Here is a 23,737-nt window from a genome sequence, read left to right on the forward strand (position 1 = left end):
CTCAAATATTTTTGGCCAAGTGACTTGCCCGAGATACAGCCATAGCCTAACAAAAAACGTGACATGATGTGCTGACATTTGCTTCTTGACATCCTCCGTGTAATGACATGCTCTTCTCTTGGTTTCTTTAATGCCGTTTTCATCTACTGCTTTCCTCTGTGTAATTATGTCCTCTTCTACTTTATTCTCTGTATTGACCTCCTCCTCTTTTTTACTTTATATAATTACCTCCTTCTCCGGGTTATCTGACTGTAATGACCTCCTCTTCTGGTTTCTTCTGTGTAATCACCTCCTCTTCTCTTGGTTTTCTCACTGTGATGACCTCCTCTTCTACTGGTTTCTGCTATGTATAATAACCTCTTTTTCTCTTGCTTTTAATTCTGTATTGCCCTCCTGTAAAGACACAGCATTTCGGCGTTGGGAGAATCCAGGTTTTGACTCTCCAGTCACCTGGAACTGATGGATATGTTTGAGGAAGCTAGAATTGTGACTCTTTGGTCACCTGACCCCATGGAGACGTTTGGTTTAACCAGTTTAGGACCATCCGGTCACTTGGCTTCATGGAGACGTTCCGAAAAGCCAGGATGGGACCATCCGGTCGACTGGCCACGTGCCTCAATGGACTGTCAGTTTCCTAAGCTTGTCATTACCTCATCTCTGGTGGGATGAGCCCTGTTTCATGCGGTCTCGGGCCAGCAGAGGAGAGCACACACTGTCCCCTGTGTCTCCACATTTGGTGGCAGCAGTGGGATACTACTCAGCCCGGTGGATCTGGGGAGCTGCAGTGGATTATTATTTGTAGACACTGTCCAAGGGCTCCATAACCAGGGAGGCATGCAGAAAAACTCACCAGAGCATATGTGAGGCATGCAAAGCAAGTTTCAGGCGCTACTATGTCCAACCTCACCAGCTCAGCCTTTGGAAGAGGACCTAAGTAGATGTATAATTGCAACAAGAAACCACAACTACAGCAGCTGACCAAGCTTTAACAGATTGAATACCAGGCCACCGACACTTGTTCGGATTTGATACAGGAACTGCGGGATGCAGAGGACGCCATGTGTGGAAGCAATGGATATGAGCCGTTTCTCATCAATTACGTAAGGAGTTACCCAGGTCAAGTCAAGGAGCAGGAGAAGGATGATTGGAAGCCTATCACGTCTGTCTAATTAAGATGGGGGAGCAATATGACAACACAGAATTTCATCGTAATTATCCAGATACTTATTTTCAGTAAGCCAGGAAACATAGGCTTTATTTTGACTTTTTGTGGTTTTCTTTTTCTTTAGTTGGTCACACAGACTATTGTTCATATAAGCTGGATATTGACTTTTGAGTTAAGGTTTGTTGTATCTTATTGTCTATCTTCAAGGGACAGGGACATAGGGAAGTTGAACAATAGATGCTTGTTATTATGTTGATTGCACATTGTACCAGGCCAGCTAGTTTGTTGAGTTGCAAAACAGAGGAGGACAAACAAGGCAGATGGATTCAATAATCAAACAATGCACGTTAATCTAATCACACCTTCCCCTTGACCTGTGGTTGATTACTTGAAGGACAGTTGTGAACTGTATAAAAGGGGAAATTGCCTCTGTATCAAGAGTGACTCGCCAGAACAATAGCCAGGACAACATGGCTCCAACAAGAGGGACACAGATTTGACTTATTTGACTTTCTACAGGATATCAGCTTAGGGGACCATGGCCCCAGCTTGAAAAACGCAGATCTGCTTCAGGATTGTGACCCTCCAGTCACCTGACCCCTATGGCTACATTTGCAGAAGCCAGGTTGATACCATCCAGTCACCTGGCTCCATGGAGATGTTTGGTGATGCCAGGTTGGGACCATCCTGTCACCTTGCTCCATGAAAATGTTCAGAGAATCCAGATTGTGACCCTCAGGTCACCTGGAACTCATGAATATGTTTGGGGAAGCTAGGATTGTGATCCTCAGGTTACCTGAGCCCATGGGGATGTTTGGAGAAGCCAGGTTGTAACCATCCAGTCATCTGGAACTCATGGATATGTTTGGGGAAGCTAGGATTATGACCCTCCAGTCACCTGATCCCATGAAGCTGTTTTGGGGAAACCAGGTTGGCACCATCCGGTCACCTTACCCCCATGGATATGGTTCGAGAAGCCAGGTGGGACCATCCAGTCATCTGGCTTCATAGAGACATTTGGAGAAGCCAGGTTAGGACCATCTGGTCATCTGGCCACATGCCTCAAAGGGTTGTCAGCTTCCTAAGCTTGTTGTTACCTATTCTCTGTGGGTGTCTGTATGTTATTGTCTGGTGGGTAAATAAAGTATTGCCACTCTGTTTTACCCTTACCCTGTGTTGTCTGAGTAGCATTATGCCCATTGGGGAAAGGAGAGCTCTTCTCCTGGTTTCCTCTCTATAATGACCTCTCTTCTCTCCTAGCTTCCAGTCTGTAATGATCTTTCCTAGTTTCCTCTTGGTAATGATCAACTTTTTCCTGGTTTCCTCTCTCCTCATTAGAGGTCTTCTCCTGTTTTTTTTCTGTGTAATGACCTCCTCTTCTACTGGTTTCTTCTCTCTGTTATGAACTCCTCTTATTCTAATTGCTTCTCTGTAGTGACCTCCTCTTCTCATGGTTTCCTCTCTGTAATTACCTTTTCTTCTCCTTGTTTCCATTGTAGAATTACCTCCTCTTCTCCTAGTTTTCTTTCTCTAATGACCTACTCTTTTCCTGGCTTCCTCACGCCTTATTAAACGTCTTCTCCTGGTTTCATCTGTGTAATGACCTTCTCTTCTCCTGGTTACTTCTCTGTAATTACCTCCTCTACTCCTGTCTCTTTCTCTGTAATGACACCCTCATCTCTTGTATTCTTCCATGCATTGGTCTCCTCTTCCTCTTTCATTTGTGCTATGACCACTTTTTGTCCTGTTTCTCGTTGTACAATGGCCTCCTGTTTTTCTGTGCAGTGACCTTCTCTTAGCCTTGTTTCTATGAATATAACCTCCTATTATTTTGGATTTCTTTCTGTAATGTTCTCCTCTTCTCTTGGTTTGCTTTCTGTAATGATCTTCTCTTCTCCTGGATTCCTTTGTATATTGACCTCCTCTTCTCCTGTTTTTTTTTTCGCTTTAATTATCTCTTCTTCCCATGGTTAGCTCTGTGCATTGACTTCCTCTTCTTCTGAATTGACCTCTTCTCCTAGTTTCTTTCTTTTACCAACGTCTTCTCATGGTTTCTTCCCTGTATCCATCTTCTTTCCTCCTATATACCTGTGTCCAATAACATCATCTTGCAGTTTCCTCTGTGTAATTACTCCTTTCTATCTCATTCCCTTTTCCCCAACCCCTCTTCTGTTGGTTTCCTCTGTGTGATGTCCTCCTATTCTCCTGGTTTCCTCTGTGTAATGACCTTCTCTCCTCCTGATTTCCTTTGTGTAGTGACTTCCTCTTCTCCTGGTTCCCTTTATGCAGTGACCTCATCTTTTCCTAGTTTGTGTGGTGATCTCCTTTTCTCTTGGTTTCCTTTCTGTAATGATCTACTGTTCTAATAGCTTCCTCTTTCTCATGACTTCCTCTTCTCCTCATTGTCTCTCTGTAATGATCTCTCTTTCTTCTTTTTCCCTCTGTGCAGTGACCTCCTCTTATCCCAGTTCCTTCTTTTACAATGTCTGTCACGATATTGTATGAAATGTAATATGATTTGGTAGCTTTGCCTGTCAGACCCATGCTGCGGGCTAAAAACCCCCTTCTCTCTGTGTTTGTGTTTGCTGAGATATTGACGTGTAGAAGAGGTTTTATTGCTCTGGCTGTAAATTCCAGGCTTTGGGCAACTTCCTCATCTCTCCTCCCATCTAGAATCAGCTAGAACTGGTATAGAAGTTTTCCAAAATCCATGAGGGTCTTTGTTCTAGTATGATAAGATTCTGGGCCACCGACTTGGGCTAGGAAAATAATAAATACATATTGCTAACGTCCATCGGCGGGTCTGTCAGCCCCTGTAAGCAGGAGCCTCCAAGTCCAACTGGGACAGAGTACGGATTTCTCCAGAACCAGGTGACCCAACAAGCCCGAATTTACTACCCATAGAAAGCCAATGGTAAAAGAAGATGAATGAGGGGTGTGCTGGGATTCTGACATGTTCTGGAGTGGAGATACTAGCATTATAAGACTTTGTGTTAAATTTGGTAACTCTGATGAGAGGGGAGGGCGATGTTAATTCAACCCCTTTAGTGATGTCACGAGGCTCCAGGTTTTTAAGGGACTCCACTTTACCCAGCCTTCAGTCTTAGTCTGAGTCTTACCAGAGGAGCCCTCACTGCCAGACCTGATGCATTGGGACATTTGGGAGCTCCGCCCACTAGCCTGGTTGCCTGGAATGTCCTGAACGCATGTAAGTGTTAATTTCTCATTTAACCCCTGTTATTTTTATAATTACCTTGTACATATTTCCAATTGTCTCTTATTGTAACATCCTTGTAATATTTTCTATAAACACTTGCCTTCTTCCGGAGTAAATATATGAATTACTAGTTTTCGTTCTTCCTGCTCTAAAATGTACCCTAAGTCTTCTGAAGGGAATTACGCTACTGTTTTGGGTTAGCTTTGGACCCGGTTAATCGAAGCTGGTGACAGCATACCTTGCTCTGTGCCTTTGGGAGTCGTTGTAGCGACGGTGGCGTTGATAATTATTGTTCCTGCCTGAGTGGGAGTAGTTATATCGCCTCGCTGCAGCGTGCCCAATAGCCAGTACATAGCAGGCAGCCTTTCTGGCGACTAATTACCCTAGGTGCAGTACCTAATCTGACCTGAGGGTAAGGGGGGCATCAGAGAGCTGCAAGTTCAAGCGGAACTGTAAGCGGGATATACATAAATCCCTGCAGCTCATGGTATATTGAAGAGCAGTGGGATAATTAAAATAAGCCCCTGCTGTAAACTAAGAGGTCAATAGCCTTGTGTGGTTTTTTCATCACATTGTAGCAGTGGAGGGATAACTAAGATAAGCCCCTCTGCACATGTGATAGCCGTCTGTTGGCCTAAAGTCACCCCGATCCGTGACGTAGGGGTGACGGTCAAGGTGTGAATCGTGACAATGACCTCCTGGTTTCTTCTTTGTAGTGACTGACTGTTCTCCCAGCTTTTACTTTGACTTTCCTTTTTCCCTGATTTCCTCTGTGGAGTGACCTCCTCTTCTCCTAGTTGATTCTGTTTGATGACCTTTTCTTCTCATGGTTTTCTTTGTGTTATTTCTGTGTGCTTTTTATGCAGGTGATGCATGTGGTAAAGGATCAGATTTCTCGTACCCTCAGCCATGCTCCAACATCTCTGGAATTTTTTCGAACAAAAATCTCATCTCTTAATTATAGTGAGATTCTTCGTAGACGTCAGGAAGAAAGGCTGAACCAGGATGAAGCTCTCTCCCCACCTGTCATGTAAGAAACATACATACATCAGTCCAAAAGAAGCTCAATAAATATGTCCTAATCAGTGGTCTGGACTCTAAAGGTACCTTCACACTCAGCAACTTTACAACGAGAACGACAACGATCCATGACGTTGCAGCATCCTGGTTAGCGATCTCGTTGTGTTTGACACGCAGCAGCGATCTGGATCCCGCTGTGATATCGCTGGTCGGAGCTAGAAGTCCAGAACTTTATTTGGTCGTCAGATCGGCGTGTATCGTCGTGTTTGACAGCAAAAGCAACGATGCCAGCAATGTTTTACATGGAGCTAAGGACCTGTGAGAACGATAAGTGAGTCACCATTACGTCACAAGATCGCTCCTGCATCGTTCTGGAGCTGCTGTGTTTGACATCTCTACAGCGACCTAAACAGCGACGCTGCAGCGATCGGCTCATTGTCTATATCGCTGCAGCGTCGCTGAGTGTGACGGTACCTTAAGAGGTGGGTTTGTGATAAGGCAGCCTCCTCCTCTGTGTAGGATCATTAGTGGAAGACTATTAAAATGAGCAGCCAAAGAGCACTGATGATGTACCGACAGAGGAAGCTCTGAGCCACAAGTGGACCTTCCAAGACTGAGGCCGAAATTGGGAGATCAGGGCATCTTTTATAATTGAAACATGCCAGTTGTAAATATTTCCGGATTACAAACTGTCACGATATGGTATGAAATATATAAGTTTAGTTTCTCTGCCAGCACACATAGGGTGGGCGCTGACCCCCCCCTTCACTGTGTTTTAGCTTGTCTTGTCAATGAGTGTAGAGATTTTATGGCCTCTAGCTCTGAGAGCCAAGGTATTTACGACCGGTTTCCTGCAGTGTAAACTCTTCTCCAGCTACAACTGGATTAGAAACTTCCAGAATCCATGAAAGTCCTTTGTTTTGTTTTTGTAAGATATTAGGCAAACCATTTAAGTTAAGAACATGAGAATATATATTCTTAATCCCCCTCGGTGGATCTATCCGCCACTCTAAACACGGGCTTCTAACTCCATCTGGTAAAGAAGTAGGGATTTCTCTGTAAATATGCATGACAGATAGGACATATTTGATCTCATTAGAATGCCCACGTTAATACGAGATGAATGCTGGGTGTGTTGTGATTGTGACATGTTCTGGAGCAGAGATACAAGCATTAGAAAAACTTGTGGTAAAGCTAGTAAGACTGGAGAGGTAGGACGGACTGGGTAAACCAACCCCGTTCTGTGATGTCACAGGCTGCAGCTATAAGTTTTTGGCCAGACTCCAGCAAGGGTCAGTCTATCTGCTGGAGCCTATGTGAGCCTGACGTGAAGAGCTGTTCCTACCCATGCATTGGGACAGATGGAAACTCCACTAGCCTGGTTGCCTGCAATGCTTTGAACACATGTAAGTGTTATTCTCATGTAATCCTTGTTTTCTTTTATATAATTACCTTGTACATATTTGCAATTGTCTCTTTTGTAACATCCTTGTAAAATAACTTTTTATAAACACTGCCTAAAAATCATTTATGGAGTATAATATTTAATATACTAGATTCGTTCTCCCTGTTCTAAAACGTACCCTGTCTCTTGAAGGGAATTACGCTACTGTTTTGGGTTAGCTTCGGACCCGTTTAATCGAAGCTGGTGGCAGCTTACTGTGTGCACTGTGCCTGTTGGAGGCGTTGTAGCGACGGCGACATTGATAATTATTGTTCCTACCTGAGCGGGAGTAGTTAAACCGCCTTGCTGTAGCATGCCCAATAGCCAGTACATAGCAGGCAGCCTTTCTGGCGACTAATTACCCTAGGTGCAGTACCTAATCTTACCTGAGAGTAAGGGGGGCGCCAGAGAGCTGCAAGTGTTAAAGGGAAGGTGCCACCAGTTTTCTTGTAGTTTTTTTTTTTTTGTGAAATTAAGCTTAAAATAGTAAATAAAATGTAATAATGCAATGTTTGCACTGTTTGCAAACATTTCTATATGAAAAATATTATATATTTTCTTACAAATATATATATTGACCACTAGGGGGTGCATTTTCCGTTTTAGACCTCAAGCAGCTATAGTAAGACTTACCAGCTTTACTGTTAGCTGGAAAATTGGGGCAGTAACTGCTGACATCAGCATTTCCCTCCCCTTTTGGGTGGTCTAATATCCCTGGGGCAGAATGAAGAGCAGCATCACAGGGCAGCGCCAATTTGTGTGTGACTGCCCTGTGATCTGCTGTCACCAGCAGTTACTGCATCAGAAGCACAGTTAGTTTATGTGGTGTTTATGTATGGAGCAGCATTGTCTGTGCAGAGCTGACTGTGACTCATCCCTCAGTAAGATAAGAAGGAGCTCCAGGTCTGCAGTGAATGGCCAGGCATTGTGGAGGGAGGGGAGAGATACATTGTATGGCTGAGAGAGGTGTCAGGTGTTACCTCTCTCTGCAGGCTGGGAATGCAGCTTAATGGAGTGAATGGAGCTCCTGTGATAGAGAGTAAGTGGAGCTTGGCAGAGAGCACTGGGCTATAATAAAATGGCTGCTAGTCACACCTACAGCAGTGAGTTGTGCAGCCCACAGAGGCGTGCCCAGCTCACTGCTAACGCCTCTCCAATGTTATAGATAGGGTCAGCGCCGGTCTATTATCTCCTATGTCCATGGGGTGCTGTAAAATGACACTGTTAGTGCCCTGCTACTGCTGCAAAACCAAGATGTCAGCCCCCAGTTCCTTCTTTAAACACATATAACACACGAAATCTGTTTCACATGCATTTAAAACTTGGTTATAGCAGCATGTTATGCTACATTACAGTGATTTATTAATGATCTACAAATGCGGTACCTTACCTTTAAGTGGAACTGTAAGCGGGATACATAAGTCCCTGCAGTTCGTGGTATATTGAAGAGCAGTGGGATACCTAGAATAAGCCCCTGCTGTAAACTAAGAGGTCAATAGCCTTGTGTGTGTTTTTTCATCACATTGTAGCAGTGGAGGGATAACTAAGATAAGCCCCCCTGCACATGTGATAGCCGTCTGTTGGCCTAAAGTCACCCCGATCCGTGACGTAGGGGTGACGGTCACAGTGTGGATCCCTGACATATTGGTTGAAGCGGTTAGGGGTTCGTGACAAATTGGTGGCAAGGCGGTGGGATATTAGAGCATTAGTGATTTGGTTTGAGCAATCATTCCTCTCACTAAAAACTTGCAGAAAGTTCTTGCAAGGACTCTGCGCAAATAAGTTTGGAGAACGAACTCAGTGTTTATTAGTTGTGAGACAATTGTGTGTACTGGTAATTATCCCTTCCCTTTCTCTTCATTTTTCTATCCTATCTTTTATTTGGCAACCATGGTTGTGCTGGGAGAAACCTTTTATGAGCAGCAGACCAGAGACACCCTTGTTGCCTTATGCAAGTCACAGCGCATTGACTTTGCAGGCAAGAACAAAAGCCAACTGGTCGCAGTTCTGGTGCAATGGGAAGCCGCTCTAGACCACTCACAGAGCCCAGAGGCCGCAGAAGCCAGCACCAGCGAACATGGTGCTGCAGCAGAGGTCCAACCACTGAATGCTGGCCCTGTTAGCAATCCGGGCGAATTGGACCCCCACCTGCTGGCGGCCTTGAAAGAATTCCCCACTGATGACCATGAGGGACGTCGGCAGCTGATTCAGCAATACCGGCAGGAGGCCGAGTCCCGAGCCGAGCGAGAGGCCCAGCGGGAGGCTGAGAGAGCCCAGCGGGAGGCTGAGAGAGCCGAGCGAGAGGCCCAGCGAGACGAGCGAGAGGCCCAGCGACCCGAGCGCCAAGCCCAGCGAGAACATGAACTAGAGATGCTCCGGTAGGGGGGGATGCCTTCCACCGCCCAGAGCCGTGAGCCTAGCAGCACTCAGATACCGAAGCCCCGGCCCGACCACTTTCCTGTTATGGAAAAGGATGGGGACTTGGACACTTTTCTGCAGGCATTTGAGAAAGCCTGCAGACAGTACCAGCTGCCTACTCAAGAATGGGCACGATACCTGACACCAGGGCTGAGAGGCAAAGCTCTGGAGGCGTTTGCTGCACTCCCTCAAGAACAAGATGGTGCTTATGAGGCTATCAAGCAGGCCCTCATAGCCAAGTACCAGCTTACACCCGAGGTGTACCGTAAGAAGTTCCGGATCCTCCAACGTGGCCCACACGACAGTTACAGTGATGTGGTGCATGGACTGGGGACCCACTTTGACCAGTGGACCCAAGGACTGTCAGTGACCACCTTTGCACAGCTGCGAGACCTGATGATCAAAGACCAGTTCTTCCATCTTTGCCCAGCTGAGGTGCAACAGTTCGTGATGGACAGAGAACCCAAAGACGTGACGAAAGCAGCGCAGATTGCCGATGCCTATGAGGACAAACGTAGATTGGAAGTGCGGAAGCCAGTCACCACCAGCTGGAGAGGGGGTAAGCCTGCAACCAACGCCTGTACCGCTGCCAGCCAACACACCAGAGGTCCTGTCCCCGTTGCCAACAGCACCAGACCTACCACCGACCCTCGCCTGAGTTACCACTGCAGACAGCCTGGTCATATCAGTCCCAACTGTCCAGACAAGCAGAAGAACCCCTCATCCAAGGCCCCTAATGCAGCAGTTCTTTTGGTGGGTGGTGTGGTTGGGAGGGTGTGTGTGTGACAACGTACAGCACATCACTGTGGGAGGTCATGTTGCTACGGGCCTCAAGGACACCGGGGCTGAACGAACCCTCATCCGACCTGAACTGGCGGCCCCTGAAGAAATCATTCCGGGGAAAACCCTAACTGTCACTGGGATTGGGGGCATCAGCTGTCCCTTGCCAATGGCCCGGGTTTATATTGATTGGGGTGCCGGGAGCGGGGTGAAGGAAGTGGGGCTGTCTGATAATTTGCCCACTGATGTTTTGTTGGGGACTGATTTGGGGAGGCTGGTTGCATACTACGTCCCTGACACCCCTCCCCAATCTACTAATGAGGGTAAAGTTAACCCTCATGATGATGATGATGATGGGAAATCGAATGTGTTACCTGACCATGCTTTATCTTGTAATGATGCATCTGTTAACCATTTTTTCCCTAGGATTGATGTTGAAAATGTTGTACCTGTGCCAGCTGAACCTGATAATGATTTTTCTGTGAAAGTTGATATGTCCATAGGTACCGGAGTGCTCAGCCACGTCGCTCTGCGGAGTGAGACGGCTGAGGAACCCCTGGCAGGGGCAAGTGTTGGTGCTACAGGAAATGGGGAGCAGCATGGGAACCGTGAGAAAGGTGATGCCATGCAATTGACCAGTGCCACCGAGGAAGGTAACTGGCCCATAAGTAGCAATGCTCCTGAGGTGATGGGGGTGGATGGGGAGGTAGAGCCCATAGCAGCGTCGGCTGATGGGTCTGTAGAAATCCCCGGGGAGACAGCCTACGTAGCTGCTGTCACCCGTAGTCAGAGTGCCCGGAACGCAGATAACTCTGCCTCCCGGACCCACCTCAGTCATCACTGTGACTGAACCAGAGGTGGACCCAGAGCAGGTCCAAGAGGGTTCCCGTGGGGAAGGGACCCTAACATCGCTTCTGGCTTCCCCTAGCCAGGAGTTTCAGGCCGCTCTGCACACAGATGCGAGCCTAGAGAGTTTGAGACAACTCGCCGGGACGCTCTTTTCCGAGACTGATAAGGAGAGGGTGTTCTGGGAATGAGGAAGGTTGTACCGGGAGACAGTACCCAGAGAATCACAAAAGGAGTGGTTGAGGGAAAGACAGCTGGTCGTCCCCCCAGCAATTCCGGGGTGAGTTGTTACGGATTGCCCATGAGATCCCGCTAGCTGGACACTTGGGGATCAGCAAAACTAAGGCCCGGCTGTCTCAACACTTCTATTGGCCTAAGATGGGGACAGATGTGTCAAACTACTGCCGCTCCTGTGTCACCTGTCAAAAAGTGGGGAAGGCGGGGCCTGCTATTAAGGCTCCCCTGATCCCTTTGCCAGTGATAGAGGAGCCTTTCCAGAGGATCGCGGTGGACATTGTGGGCCCGCTGGCCGTCCCCAGCAGCTCTGGAAAGCAATACATCCTTACTGTGGTAGACTACGCTACCCGGTACCCAGAGGCAGTAGCTCTGTCGTCAACTAGGGCAGATAAGGTGGCGGATGCCCTGTTGGCTATCTTTTCACGGGTAGGATTTCCCAGAGAAATGCTTACTGACCAAGGGACCCAATTTATGTCTCGCCTAATGGAGGCTCTCTGTAAGAGAATGCAGGTGAAGCACCTGGTATCGAGTGTGTATCATCCACAGACCAATGGCTTGTGTGAATGCTTAAGTGGTACCCTCAAACAGATGCTACGCATGCTGGTTGAGACACAAGGGCGCGACTGGGAGCGGTAACTCCCACACCTGCTATTCGCTTACCGAGAGGTTCCGCAGGCCTCGACGGGGTTCTCCCCCTTCGAGCTCCTGTACGGCAGGCGAGTCTGGGGACCCCTTGGGTTGGTAAGAGAATCCTGGGAAGAGGAGCCGAACCCTTCTGAAGTGTCCATAGTGGAGTATGTCATGCGCTTCCGTGACAAGATGCAGACCTTGACGCAGTTGGTGCATGACAACATGACGCAGGCTCAGGCTGATCAGAAGCACTGGTACGACCAGAACGCCCGAGAGCGGACCTACCACGTGGGTCAAAAGGTGTGGGTGCTGGTCCCCGTACCAACGGATAAGCTTCAGGCAGCCTGGGAGGGCCCGTACGTCGTCCACCAACAGCTCAGCCCAGTAACCTACGTGGTCACGCTTGACCACGCTCGGGGTAGGCGAAAGGCCTTTCACATCAACATGATGAAAGCTCATCACGAACGTGAACCTTTCGTCCTGCCGGTCTGCAGCTTGCCTGAAAACCGGGAGGAAGACACCCTCCTGGACATGCCGGCCCAAGCCAAGGCCGGTGGGTCCATTGAGGACGTGGAGGTAAGCGCCTCGCTAGATGAACCACAGCGGTTGCAGTTGCAAACCACACTGCAACCCTTCCGGGTCGTGTTCTCCAACCGGCCTGGAAGGACTGAGTTAGCCGTCCACGAGGTGGACACCGGGAATCACGCCCACTACGGCGAACACCCTATCGAATCTCTGACCAGGTGCAGCAGATTATGCGCCAGGAGATCGATGAGATGTTACAGCTGGGGGTGATTCGACGGTCAAAGAGCGCGTGGGCCTCACCTGTAGTTCTCGTGCCAAAGAAGGACCGGACCACCCGGTTCTGCGTGGACTACAGGGGGCTCAATGCCATTACAGCCTCTGACGCGCACCCAATGCCGCGCATCGAGGAGCTGCTTGAGAAGTTAGCTGGCGCAAAATACCTGACCATCATGGATCTGAGTAGAGGATACTGGCAGATTCCCCTGAGCCCCGAGGCGCAGGAGAAGTCCGGCTTTATCACACCCTTCGGACTCTACGAGTCCACGGTCATGCCCTTCGGCATGAAGAATGCCCCTGCCACTTTCCAGCGGATGCGTGGCGTACTTGGATGACATTGCCATCTTCAGTCCCTCCTGGGAGGAACACCTGCAGCATCTCGAGGAGGTGCTCAGGTGAATTCACTGAGCAGGACTATCAAGCCGGCAAAGTGCCAGATGGGCATGAGGGAGGTCCACTACCTGGGGAACTGGGTAGGCGGAAACACCCTAAAGCCAGAGCCTGAGAAGGTGGGCGCAATCGTGAACTGGCCCACTCCCAGGACCAAGAAACAGGTGATGTCCTTCCTGGGCACTGCAGGTTACTATAGGCGCTTCGTACAGCACTATAGTAGCCTGGCTAAACCTTTGACGGACCTCACCAAGAAGAAGCTACCCCACATCGTCAACTGGACAGATGGCTGTGAGGGGGCCTTCCAGGCGTTGAAAACCGCACTGTGCAACGCCCCTGTGTTGAAAGCAGTCGACAGCAGTCGACCGTTCTTGGTACAGACTGACGCCAGCGAGTTTGGCCTCGGTGCTGTGCTCAGCCAGGTTGACTCGGAGGACCAAGAGCACCCCGTGTTGTACCTGAGCTGCAAACTTGCCGAGGGAAGTGGCCTACTCCAACATCGAGAAGGAGTGCCTGGCCATAGTCTGGGCCCTGCAGCGCTTGCAGCTCTACTTGTACGGTCGCACCTTCACTGTGGTGACCGACCACGACCCTCTGCGCTGGCTAAGCACCATGTGTGGAACCAACGGCAGGTTGCTATGCTGGAGCCTTGCCCTTCAGCAATTTGACTTCACCATTGAACAAAAAGCGGGCAGGGAGCATGGGAATGCAGATGGACTGTCCCGCCAGGGTGAACCTACTGAGGTGCGCATGGAGGCATACCGTGGGGTTCTACCTCCCTAGCGCACGCCAAAAGGGGGAGGTGTCACGATATGGTATGAAATATATAAGTTTAGTTTCTCTGCCCGCACACATAGGGTGGGCGCTGACCCCCCCTTCACTGTGTTTTAGCTTGTCTTGTCAATGAGTGTAGAGATTTTATGGCCTCTAGCTCTGAGAGCCAAGGTATTTACGACCGGTTTCCTGCAGTGTAAACTCTTCTCCAGCTATAACTGGATTAGAAATTTCCAGAATCCATGAAAGTCCTTTGTTTTGTTTTTGTAAGATATTAGGCAAACCATTTAAGTTAAGAACATGAGAATATATATTCTTAATCCCCCTCGGTGGATCTATCCGCCACTCTAAACACGGGCTTCTAACTCCATCTGGTAAAGAAGTAGGGATTTCTCTGTAAATATGCATGACAGATAGGACATATTTGATCTCATTAGAATGCCCACGTTAATACGAGATGAATGCTGGGTGTGTTGTGATTGTGACATGTTCTGGAGCAGAGATACAAGCATTAGAAAAACTTGTGGTAAAGCTAGTAAGACTGGAGAGGTAGGACGGACTGGGTAAACCAACCCCGTTCTGTGATGTCACAGGCTGCAGCTATAAGTTTTTGGCCAGACTCCCGCAAGGGTCAGTCTATCTGCTGGAGCCTATGTGAGCCTGACGTGAAGAGCTGTTCCTACCCATGCATTGGGACAGATGGATTGGATGCTTTGAACACATGTAAGTGTTATTCTCATGTAATCCTTGTTTTCTTTTATATAATTACCTTGTACATATTTGCTATTGTCTCTTTTGTAACATCCTTGTAAAATAACTTTTTATAAACACTGCCTAAAAATCATTTATGGAGTATAATATTTAATATACTAGATTCGTTCTCCCTGTTCTAAAACGTACCCTGTCTCTTGAAGGGAATTACGCTACTGTTTTGGGTTAGCTTCAGACCCGTTTAATCGAAGCTGGTGGCAGCTTACTGTGTGCACTGTGCCTGTTGGAGGCGTTGTAGCGATGGCGACATTGATAATTATTGTTCCTGCCTGAGCGGGAGTAGTTAAACCGCCTTGCTGTAGCATGCCCAATAGCCAGTACATAGCAGGCAGCCTTTCTGGCGACTAATTACCCTAGGTGCAGTACCTAATCTGACCTGAGAGTAAGGGGGGCGCCATAGAGCTGCAAGTGTTAAGTGGAACTGTAAGCGGGCTACATAAGTCCCTGCAGTTTGTGGTATATTGAAGAGCAGTGGGATACCTAGAATAAGCCCCTGCTGTAAACTAAGAGGTCAATAGCCTGGTGTGTGTCTTTTTATCACATTGTGGAGTGGAGGGATAACTAAGATAAGCCCACTGCACATGTGATAGCCATCTGTTGGCCTAAAGTCACCCCGATCCATGACGTAGGGGTGACGGTCACGGTGTGGATCCCTGACATATTGGTGGAAGCGGTCAGGGGTTCGTGACACAAGCATATTTACATATTTTTTAATTTAAGTTTTATTTCAATTTCAGTCTGTGAAGGAGTAATTTTTTTGAAGATTAAACTAAATGTTGGTTTCTGGCAGGTGCTTCCTGCAGTCCATCTGGAAAGGTGTATAGTTCTTGTTAATGACTTACTGGGAAAGCTATGCATATGTGTGCATTGAGTTACTCCATATATAGTTCACCGGAGGTTTGGGTAAGCACTGCCTAGGACGTGAAAATGGAGGCAAGCATCAGGAATAATCTGAAAGATAACACCCTTAAATCCCTGATTAGTAGTCACCATCACTCTGGACAAAAGCTGTATTTTCAGGAGTATGGCGCCAATGAGTAGGTTGTTTGATGCTTACATTTACTTTTCGATTCGACCAGGATTTATAATAAGAGAATGAAAAAGGCATTAATCTGTCATTATCACCTGAATAAATAATAGCCAAAAATATTCAGGGATGAAAAAGCACGTAACTAACACACCCCATAAGTCAAGGGAAGATGTGCAGGTGACATTCATAGAAGGAACAGTTGTGATGTGGAGGTAACATTGATAAGAGAAGGTGAGATGTGCATGTCACGATGTCCCGTGGACAGAGAACTCCATCTTGGATTGCTCTTTTGTCACTTTCTTGTAATTATTCAGGGATCTGAGGAAGCAGATACAACCTGAGCTGCTGAACTTGATCAGACAACATCGGCTTCACTATCTTTGTGAGGGCACCAAGTTCCGGAAGGTCAGCAGTCGCCGGAGACAAGGTAACTGATCAATTTGCTTTTCATTACGTGATTTAGTAATAATGTGATGTCTTTACATTAATTTGTCAATTGTTCTAAAGCCTTGAGGGATCTCCTGACTTCTCTACAGCCATGTCTCCAACTTAAAAACATGACTTTCTAGGGTTACTTGCCTCTTCTGTAGCCCAAACGCCTCTAATTTCCTATAGTTCACAGCTGTTCATTGGAAGTAAATTTACTGACATTCTTTTTTTAGATAAATTGTGGTTTTGTCGTCTTTCGCCAAACCACAAAGTTCTACACTATGGAGATGTGGAGGACAACATAGACAACCCACCTATAGAAATGCTTGCACAAAAAAGTAAGTATCCGTGCCTAACGCGTTACAAGATTAAAGAATAGATTCTTTATACTTCTCATGTGGAATCAGGCTGTGGTGACGTCACATGCGCCAGAGTGGCATCGTGTCACGTGCTGTCTCATGTGCCAGCATGAGATCAGGAATTTGGTGCTGTCTCATGTGCCAGGGTGGGATAAAGGTCCGGTTATCTCACATGTCAGGAAGGGGCAAAGTGTTTGGTGTCACATGTGGCAGGGTGGGATCAACAGTCTGGTGATTTCACTTGTTGCAAAGTAATATGAAATATCTGGAGTAGTGATGAGCGAGAGTGCTCCTCACTACTCATTGCTCGCTTCATCATCAGTGTGCTCGTAACTACTTATTACTCGCTCCTTCATCAGTGTACTCGTCACTACTTATAACTCGCTCAAGTGTCAGTGTGCTCCTCACTACTCGTTACTCGCTTCAGCATCAGTGTACTCGTCACTACTCATTACTCGCTCCAGTGTCAGTGTACTCGTCACTACTCGTTACTCGCTCCAGCATCAGTGTACTCATCACTACTCATTACTCGCTCCAGTGTCAGTGTGCTCGTCACTACTCGTTACTTGCTCCAGCGTCAGTGTGCTCCTCACTACTCATTGCTCGCTTCATCATCAGTGTGCTCGTCACTACTCATTACTCGCTCCAGTGTCAGTGTGCTCCTCACTAATCGTTACTTGCTCCAGCATCATTGTGCTCGTCACTACTTGTTACTCGCTCCAGCATCAGTGTGCTCCTCACTACTCATTACTCGCACCAGCGTCAGTGTACTCGTCACTACTCGTTACTTGCTCCAGTGTCAGTGTGCTCCTCACTACTCGTTACTTGCTCAAGTGTCAGTGTACTCGTCACTACTCATTACTCGCTCAACTGTCAGTGTACTCGTCACTACTCATTACTCGCTCAAGCGTCAGTGTACTCATCACTACTCGTTACACGCTCTAGCATCAGTGTACTCATCACTACTTGATACTAGCTCCATCATCGGTGTGCATGTCACTACTCATTACTTGCTCCAGCATCAGTGTGCTCGTCACTGCTCGTTACTCGCTCCAGCATCAGTGTACTCGTCACTACTTGTTACACGCTCCAGCATCATTGTGCTCGTCACTACTCATTACTCGCTCCAGCATCAGTGTGCTCGTCACTACTCGTTACTCGCTCCAGTGTCAGTGTACTTGTTACTACTTGTTACTCGCTCCAACATCAGTGTACTCGTTACTACATGTTACTCGCTCCAGCATCAGTGTACTCATCACTACTCATTACTCGCTCCAGCATCAGTGTGCTCGTCACTACTTGTTACTCGCTCCAGTGTCAGTGTACTCGTTACTACTTGTTACTCCCTCCAGCATCAGTATACTCGTTACTACTTGTTACTCGCTCCAGCATAAGTGTACTCGTCACTACTTGTTACACGCTCCAGCATCATTGTGCTCGTCACTACTCGTGACTCGCTCCAGTGTCAGTGTGCTCGTCACTACTCATTACTCGCTCCAGTGTCAGTGTACTCGTTACTACTTGTTACTCCCTCCAGCATCAGTATACTCATTAACACTTGTTACTCGCTCCAGCGTCAGTGTACTCGTCACTACTTGTTAGACGCTTCAGCATCATTGTGCTCGTCACTACTCGTTACTCGCTCCAGCATCAGTGTGCTCGTCACTACTCGTTATTCGCTCCAGCATCAGTGTGCTCCTCACTACTCATTACTCGCACCATTGTCAGTGTGCTCCTTACTACTCGTTACTTGCTCAAGTGTCAGTGTACTTGTCACTACTCATTACTCGCTCCAGCATCAGTGTGCTTGTCACTACTCGTAACTCACTCCAGTGTCAGTGTACTCGTTACTACTTGTTACTTGCTCCAGCATCACTGTACTCATCACTACTCATTACTCGCTCCAGCATCAGTGTGCTCGTCACTACTCGTTACTCGCTCCAGTGTCAGTGTACTCGTTACTACTTGCTACTCCCTCCAGCATCAGTATACTCGTTACTACTTGTTACTCGCTCCAGCATAAGTGTACTCGTCACTACTTGTTACACGCTCCAGCATCATTGTGCTCGTCACTACTCGTTACTCGGTCCAGTGTCAGTGTACTCGTTACTACTCGTTACTCGCTCCAGCATCAGTGTGCTCGTCACTACTCGTTACTCGCTCCAGTGTCAGTGTATTCGTTACTACTTGTTACTCATTCCAGCATCAGTGTACTCGTTACTACTTGTTACTCGCTCCAGCATCAGTGTACTCGTCACTACTTGTTAGATGCTTCAGCATCATTGTGCTCGTCACTACTCGTTACTCACTCCAGCATCAGTGTGCTCGTCACTACTCGTTATTCGCTCCAGCATCAGTGTGTTCCTCACTACTCATTACTCGCTCCAGCATCAGTGTGCTCCTCACTACTCATTACTCGCACCAGTGTCAGTGTGCTCCTTACTTGCTCAAGTGTCAGTGTACTCGTCACTACTCATTACTCGCTCAAGTGTCAGTGCACTCGTTACTACTCATTACTCGCTCAAGTGTCAGTGTACTCTTCACTACTCGTTACACGCTCCAGCATCAGTGTACTCGTCACTACTTGTTACTCGCTCCAGCATCAGTGTACTTGTCACTAGTCATTACTCGCTCCAGCATCAGTGTGCTCGTCACTGCTCATTACTCGCTCTAGCATCAGTGTACTCGTCACTACTTGTTACACGCTCCAGCATCATTGTGTTCGTCACTACTTGTTACTTGCTCCAGCATCAGTGTGCTCGTCACTGCTCGCTACTCGCTCCATGTCACGAGATTGTATGAAATATAATATGATTTTGAATCTTTGCCTGTCAGACCCATGCTGCGGGCTAAAAAATCCCCTTCTCTCTGTGTTTGTGTTTGCTGAGATGTGGATGTATAGAAAAGGTTTTATTGCTCTAGTCGTAAATTCCAGGCTTTGGGCAACTTCCTCATCTCTCCTCCCATCTAGAAGCAGCTAGAACTGGTAAAGAAGTTTCCCAAAATCCATGAAGTCCTTTGTTCCAATATTGTAAGATATTGGACCAACGATTTTGTCTAGGAAAATAATGAATCCATTTTGCGAATCTCCATCGGCGGATTTATCAGCCACTCTAAGCATGAGCCTCTAGTTCAAACAGGGTCAGAGTACAGATTTCTCTGGAGCGGAGTGTCTCTACTAGCCCGAATTTAGTATCTATAGAGAGCAAATCTGAATACAAGATGACTGAGGGGTGTGTTATGACTCTGCCAGATTCCCCAGCGAAGATATGACAATCATAAGAATGGTTGGAGAAAACTGTACAGCTGAGGAAAGAGGAGGGTGATCTTAACTCAACCCCTTTAGTGATGTCACGAGGCTGGAGCTTAAAAGTCTTTACCCTTAACCCAGCCGGAGTCTTAGAGAGTCTTACTTGAGGAGCTGTTCCTATCCAGACCTCCTGATGCACTGGGACATTTGGGGTCCCGCCCACCAGCATGGTTTTGCCTGAAATGGACTGAGAACATGTGATTTTTACCTTTCTCATTTAATCCCTTTATTTTATAATTACCTTGTACATATTTTCAATTGTCTCATATTGTAACATCTTATATGCCTTTTTATAAACACTGCCTTCTTTCAGAGTAAAATATATAAATTACTAGTTTTCGTTCTTCATGCTCTAAAATCTATCCTAAGTCTTCTGAAGGGAATTACGCTACTGTTTGGGTTAGTTTCGGACCCGTTTAATCAAAGCTGGTGGAGGCATACCTTTGTACTGGGTAGTTAGGAGTCATTGTAGCGACTGCGTCGTTGATAATTATTGTTCCTGCCTGAGTGGTAATAGTTATATCGCCTCGCTGCAGCGTGCCCAATAGCCAGTACATAGCAGGCAGCCTTTCTGGCGACTAATTACCCTAGGCGCAGTACCTAATCTGACCTGAGAGTAAAGGGTGCGCCAGAGAGCTGCAAGTTTCAAGTGGAACTGTAAGCGGGATATACATAAATCCCTGCAGTTCGTGGTATATTGAAGAGCAGTGGGATAACTAAAATAAGCCCCTGCTGTAAACTAAGAGGTCAATAGCCTTGTGTGTTTTTTTCATCACAGTGTAGCAGTGGAGAGATAACTAAGATAAGCCCCCTGCACATGTGATAGCCGTCTGTTGACCTAAAGTCACCCCCATCCATGACGTAGGGGTAACGGCCATGGTGTGAATCGTCACAAATTGGTGGCAGCGGTGTGCCTTTGTGACAAATTGGTGGCAGTGCGGTGAGATCTTAGAGCATTAGTGATTTGGTTTGAGCAATCATTCCTCTCACTAAAAACTTGCAAAGTTCTTGCGAGGACTCTGCGCAAATAAGTTTGGAGAACGAACTCAGTGTTTATTAGTCCTGAGACAATTGTGTGTACTGGTAATTATCCCTTCCCTTTCTGTTCGTTTTTCTGTCCTATCTTTTATTTGGCAACCATGGATGTGCTGGGAGAAACCTTTTATGAGCAGCAGACCAGAGACACCCTTATTGCCTTATGCAAGTCACAGCACATTGACTTCGCAGGCAAAAACAAAGCCCAACTGGTCGCAGTTCTGGTGCAATGGGAAGCCGCTCTAGACCACTCTCAGAGCCCAGTGGCCGCAGAAGCCAGCACCAGCGAACATGGTGCTGCAACAGAGGTTCAACCACTGAATGCTGGCCCGATTAGCAACCAGGGCGGATTGGACCCCCACCTGCTGGCAGCCTTGGAAGAATTCCCCACTGACGACCATGAGGGACGTCGGCAGCTGATTCAGCAATACCGGCAGGAGGCCCAGGCCCGAGCCGAGCGGCAAGCGGAGCGAGAGTACCACCTGCAGTTAGCCCGACTGCAAATGCAGGGGTCGTCCCAGTCCAGCCGTGAGCCCAACAATGCTCAGATACCGAAGCCCCGGCCCGATCACTTTCCTGTTATGGAAAAGGAGGGGACTTGGACACTTTTCTGCGGGCCTTTGAGAAAGCCTGCAGACAGTACCAGCTGCCTACACAGGAATGGGCACGATACCTGACCCCAGGGCTGAGAGGCAAAGCTCTGGAGGCATTTGCTGCCCTCCCTCAAGAACAAGATGGTGACTATGAGGCCATCAAGCAGTCCCTGGTAACAAAGTACCAGCTTACACCTGAGGTTTACCGTAGAAAGTTCCGGAACCTCCAATGAGGCCCACACGACAGCTACGGCGATGTGGTGCAGGGACTCAAGACCCACTTTCACCAGTGGATCCAAGGACTGTCAGTGACCACCTTTGAGCAGCTGGAAGACCTGATGATCAAAGACCAGTTCTTACATCTTTGTCCAGCTGAGGTGCGACAGTTCATGATGGACAGAGAACCCAAAGACGTGACAAAAGCAGCGCAGATTGCCGATGCCTATGAGGCCAACCGTAGATCGGAAGTGCGGAAGCCCGTCACCACCAGCTGGAGAGGGGGTAAGCCTGCAACCAACGCCAGTACCCCTGCCAGCCAACACACCAGAAGTCCTGTCCTCGAAGCCAACAGCATCAGACCTACCAACGAAACTCGCCAATGTTACGACTGCAAGCAGACTGGTCATATCAGTCCCCACTGTCCAGACAAGCCGAAGAACCCCTCATCCAAGGCCCCAGGGCCTAATGCAGCAGTTCTTTTGGTGGGTGCGGTGGCTGGGATGGTGTGTGACAACGTATAGCACGTCACCGTGGGAGGCCATGTTGCTACGGGCCTCAAGGACACCGGGGCTGAACGAACCGTCATCCGACCCGAACTGGCGGCCCCTGAAGAAATCATTCCGGGGAAAACCCTAACTGTCACTGGGATTGGGGGCATCAGCTGTCCCTTGCCAATGGCCCGAGTTTATACTGATTGGGGTGCCGGGAGTGGGGTGAAGGAAGTAGGGCTGTCTGATAATTTGCCCACTGATGTTTTGTTGGGGACTGATTTGGGGAGGATGGTTGCATACTACGTCCCTGACACCTCTCCCCAATCTGCTAACAAGGGTAACGTTAACCTTGATGATGATGATGATGATGATGGGAAATCGCATGTGTTACCTGACCATGCTTTATCTTGTAATGATGCATCTGTTAACCATTTTTTCCCTAGGATTGATGGTGAAAATGTTGTACCTGTGCCAACTGAACCTGATAATGATTTTTCTGTGCAAGTTGATGTGTCCATAGGTACAGGAGTGCTCAGCCACGTCGCTCTGCGGAGTGAGACGGCTGAGGAACCCCTAGCAGGTGTCACGGGGAGACTAGGTGGGCAAGAGCTAATAACCCGAGCCCCTGCAATTTCCCTCTGACTAGGGAAATCCTGACTGACCCTCTACCTAGAGTTTACACTGATGGTGTGCATGTGTAGGCCTCGACCCTCGCCCTGTCTCCTGTTTCAACCCTAGGCTGAAACCACCGCCCACCACCCAGTGAAAAGATCATACACCAATACCCACAGTTAGAACAAACAAGGATAACGGAAAATATACACCACGCCGCAGTCACTCAGGAATACACTATAAATGCGCAGGGCAAAATATATACAAATATAGGAAGGAGTAAATAAGACAAAGTGAAATACACCACCAGCAACGATACTCCAACTACTAGCTCACCACTCCAGACCGAGATAACAACGCACAAGACAGAAGCTATAATCGGCGACGCCCAATGTTCAGGAGAACTATTTAAAGGCAATGGGCATGGCCCAGCTTCCAATCCGAGCATCAGGTAAATTAACCCCGGACCAGCTAGATACAATCTAGCTGACGCCGATGAGCACATAGCGGCCAAAAGCGGAATTACCGCTGTCTGTCGAACGACCTGGTCTGAACAGCGTCCGACATGACAGTACCCCGCCTTCTACGAGGGACCCCAGGGCCCTCATGGCTTATAGGACCTGACTTGTTCGGATGGCGACGGTGAAAAAACCTGACCAGCCGATCCGCATGAATGTCCGAGGCTGGTACCCAGGACCTTTCCTCAGGCCCATAACCACGCCAGTGTACCAAGTACTGTAAAGTGCGGCGCACTACACGAGAGTCAACCACCTTGGAGACTTCAAATTCCAAATTACCATACACCAAGACTGGAGGTGGCATAGGCGCCGCGTCCACAGAACCCACCACCTTCTTTAAAAGAGACCTGTGGAACACGTTGTGTATCTTATACACCGTAGGAAGCTCCAATCGGTACGCTACTGGGTTAATGACGGCGGTGACCCTAAATGGACCAATAAACCGTGGACCCAATTTAAGGGATGGTATTTTGAATCTTATGTTTTTTGTGGATAACCACACCCAGTCATCCACACTCAGGTCCGGACCTGGCACACGCCTACTGTCAGCCACACATTTGTACCTAGCACCCACACTCAACAGACGCTGTTTAACTCTCCTCCAGACTGATGACAATTGTGCTCCTAACTGGTCCTCCTCCGGAACGC

At 47.9% G+C, this 23,737-nt stretch overlaps 1 protein-coding gene across 5 annotated transcripts in view; it reads left to right on the top strand.

Moving 5' to 3' along the window:
* Window positions 1-23,737, top strand: part of ELMO3 (engulfment and cell motility 3) — a 118,254-nt gene that overhangs the window by 75,499 nt on the left and 19,018 nt on the right. For all 5 annotated transcript variants that reach the window (XM_077289038.1, XM_077289037.1, XM_077289036.1 and 2 more), the window contains 3 exons: window positions 5,249-5,412; window positions 15,838-15,950; window positions 16,186-16,290. In XM_077289038.1, the coding sequence (XP_077145153.1) occupies window positions 5,249-5,412; window positions 15,838-15,950; window positions 16,186-16,290 (382 nt within the window). The remainder of the gene's footprint in view (window positions 1-5,248; window positions 5,413-15,837; window positions 15,951-16,185; window positions 16,291-23,737) is intronic.

The sequence above is a fragment of the Ranitomeya variabilis genome, chromosome 2 (genome assembly GCF_051348905.1).
Source record: "Ranitomeya variabilis isolate aRanVar5 chromosome 2, aRanVar5.hap1, whole genome shotgun sequence".
NCBI lineage: Eukaryota > Metazoa > Chordata > Amphibia > Anura > Dendrobatidae > Ranitomeya > Ranitomeya variabilis.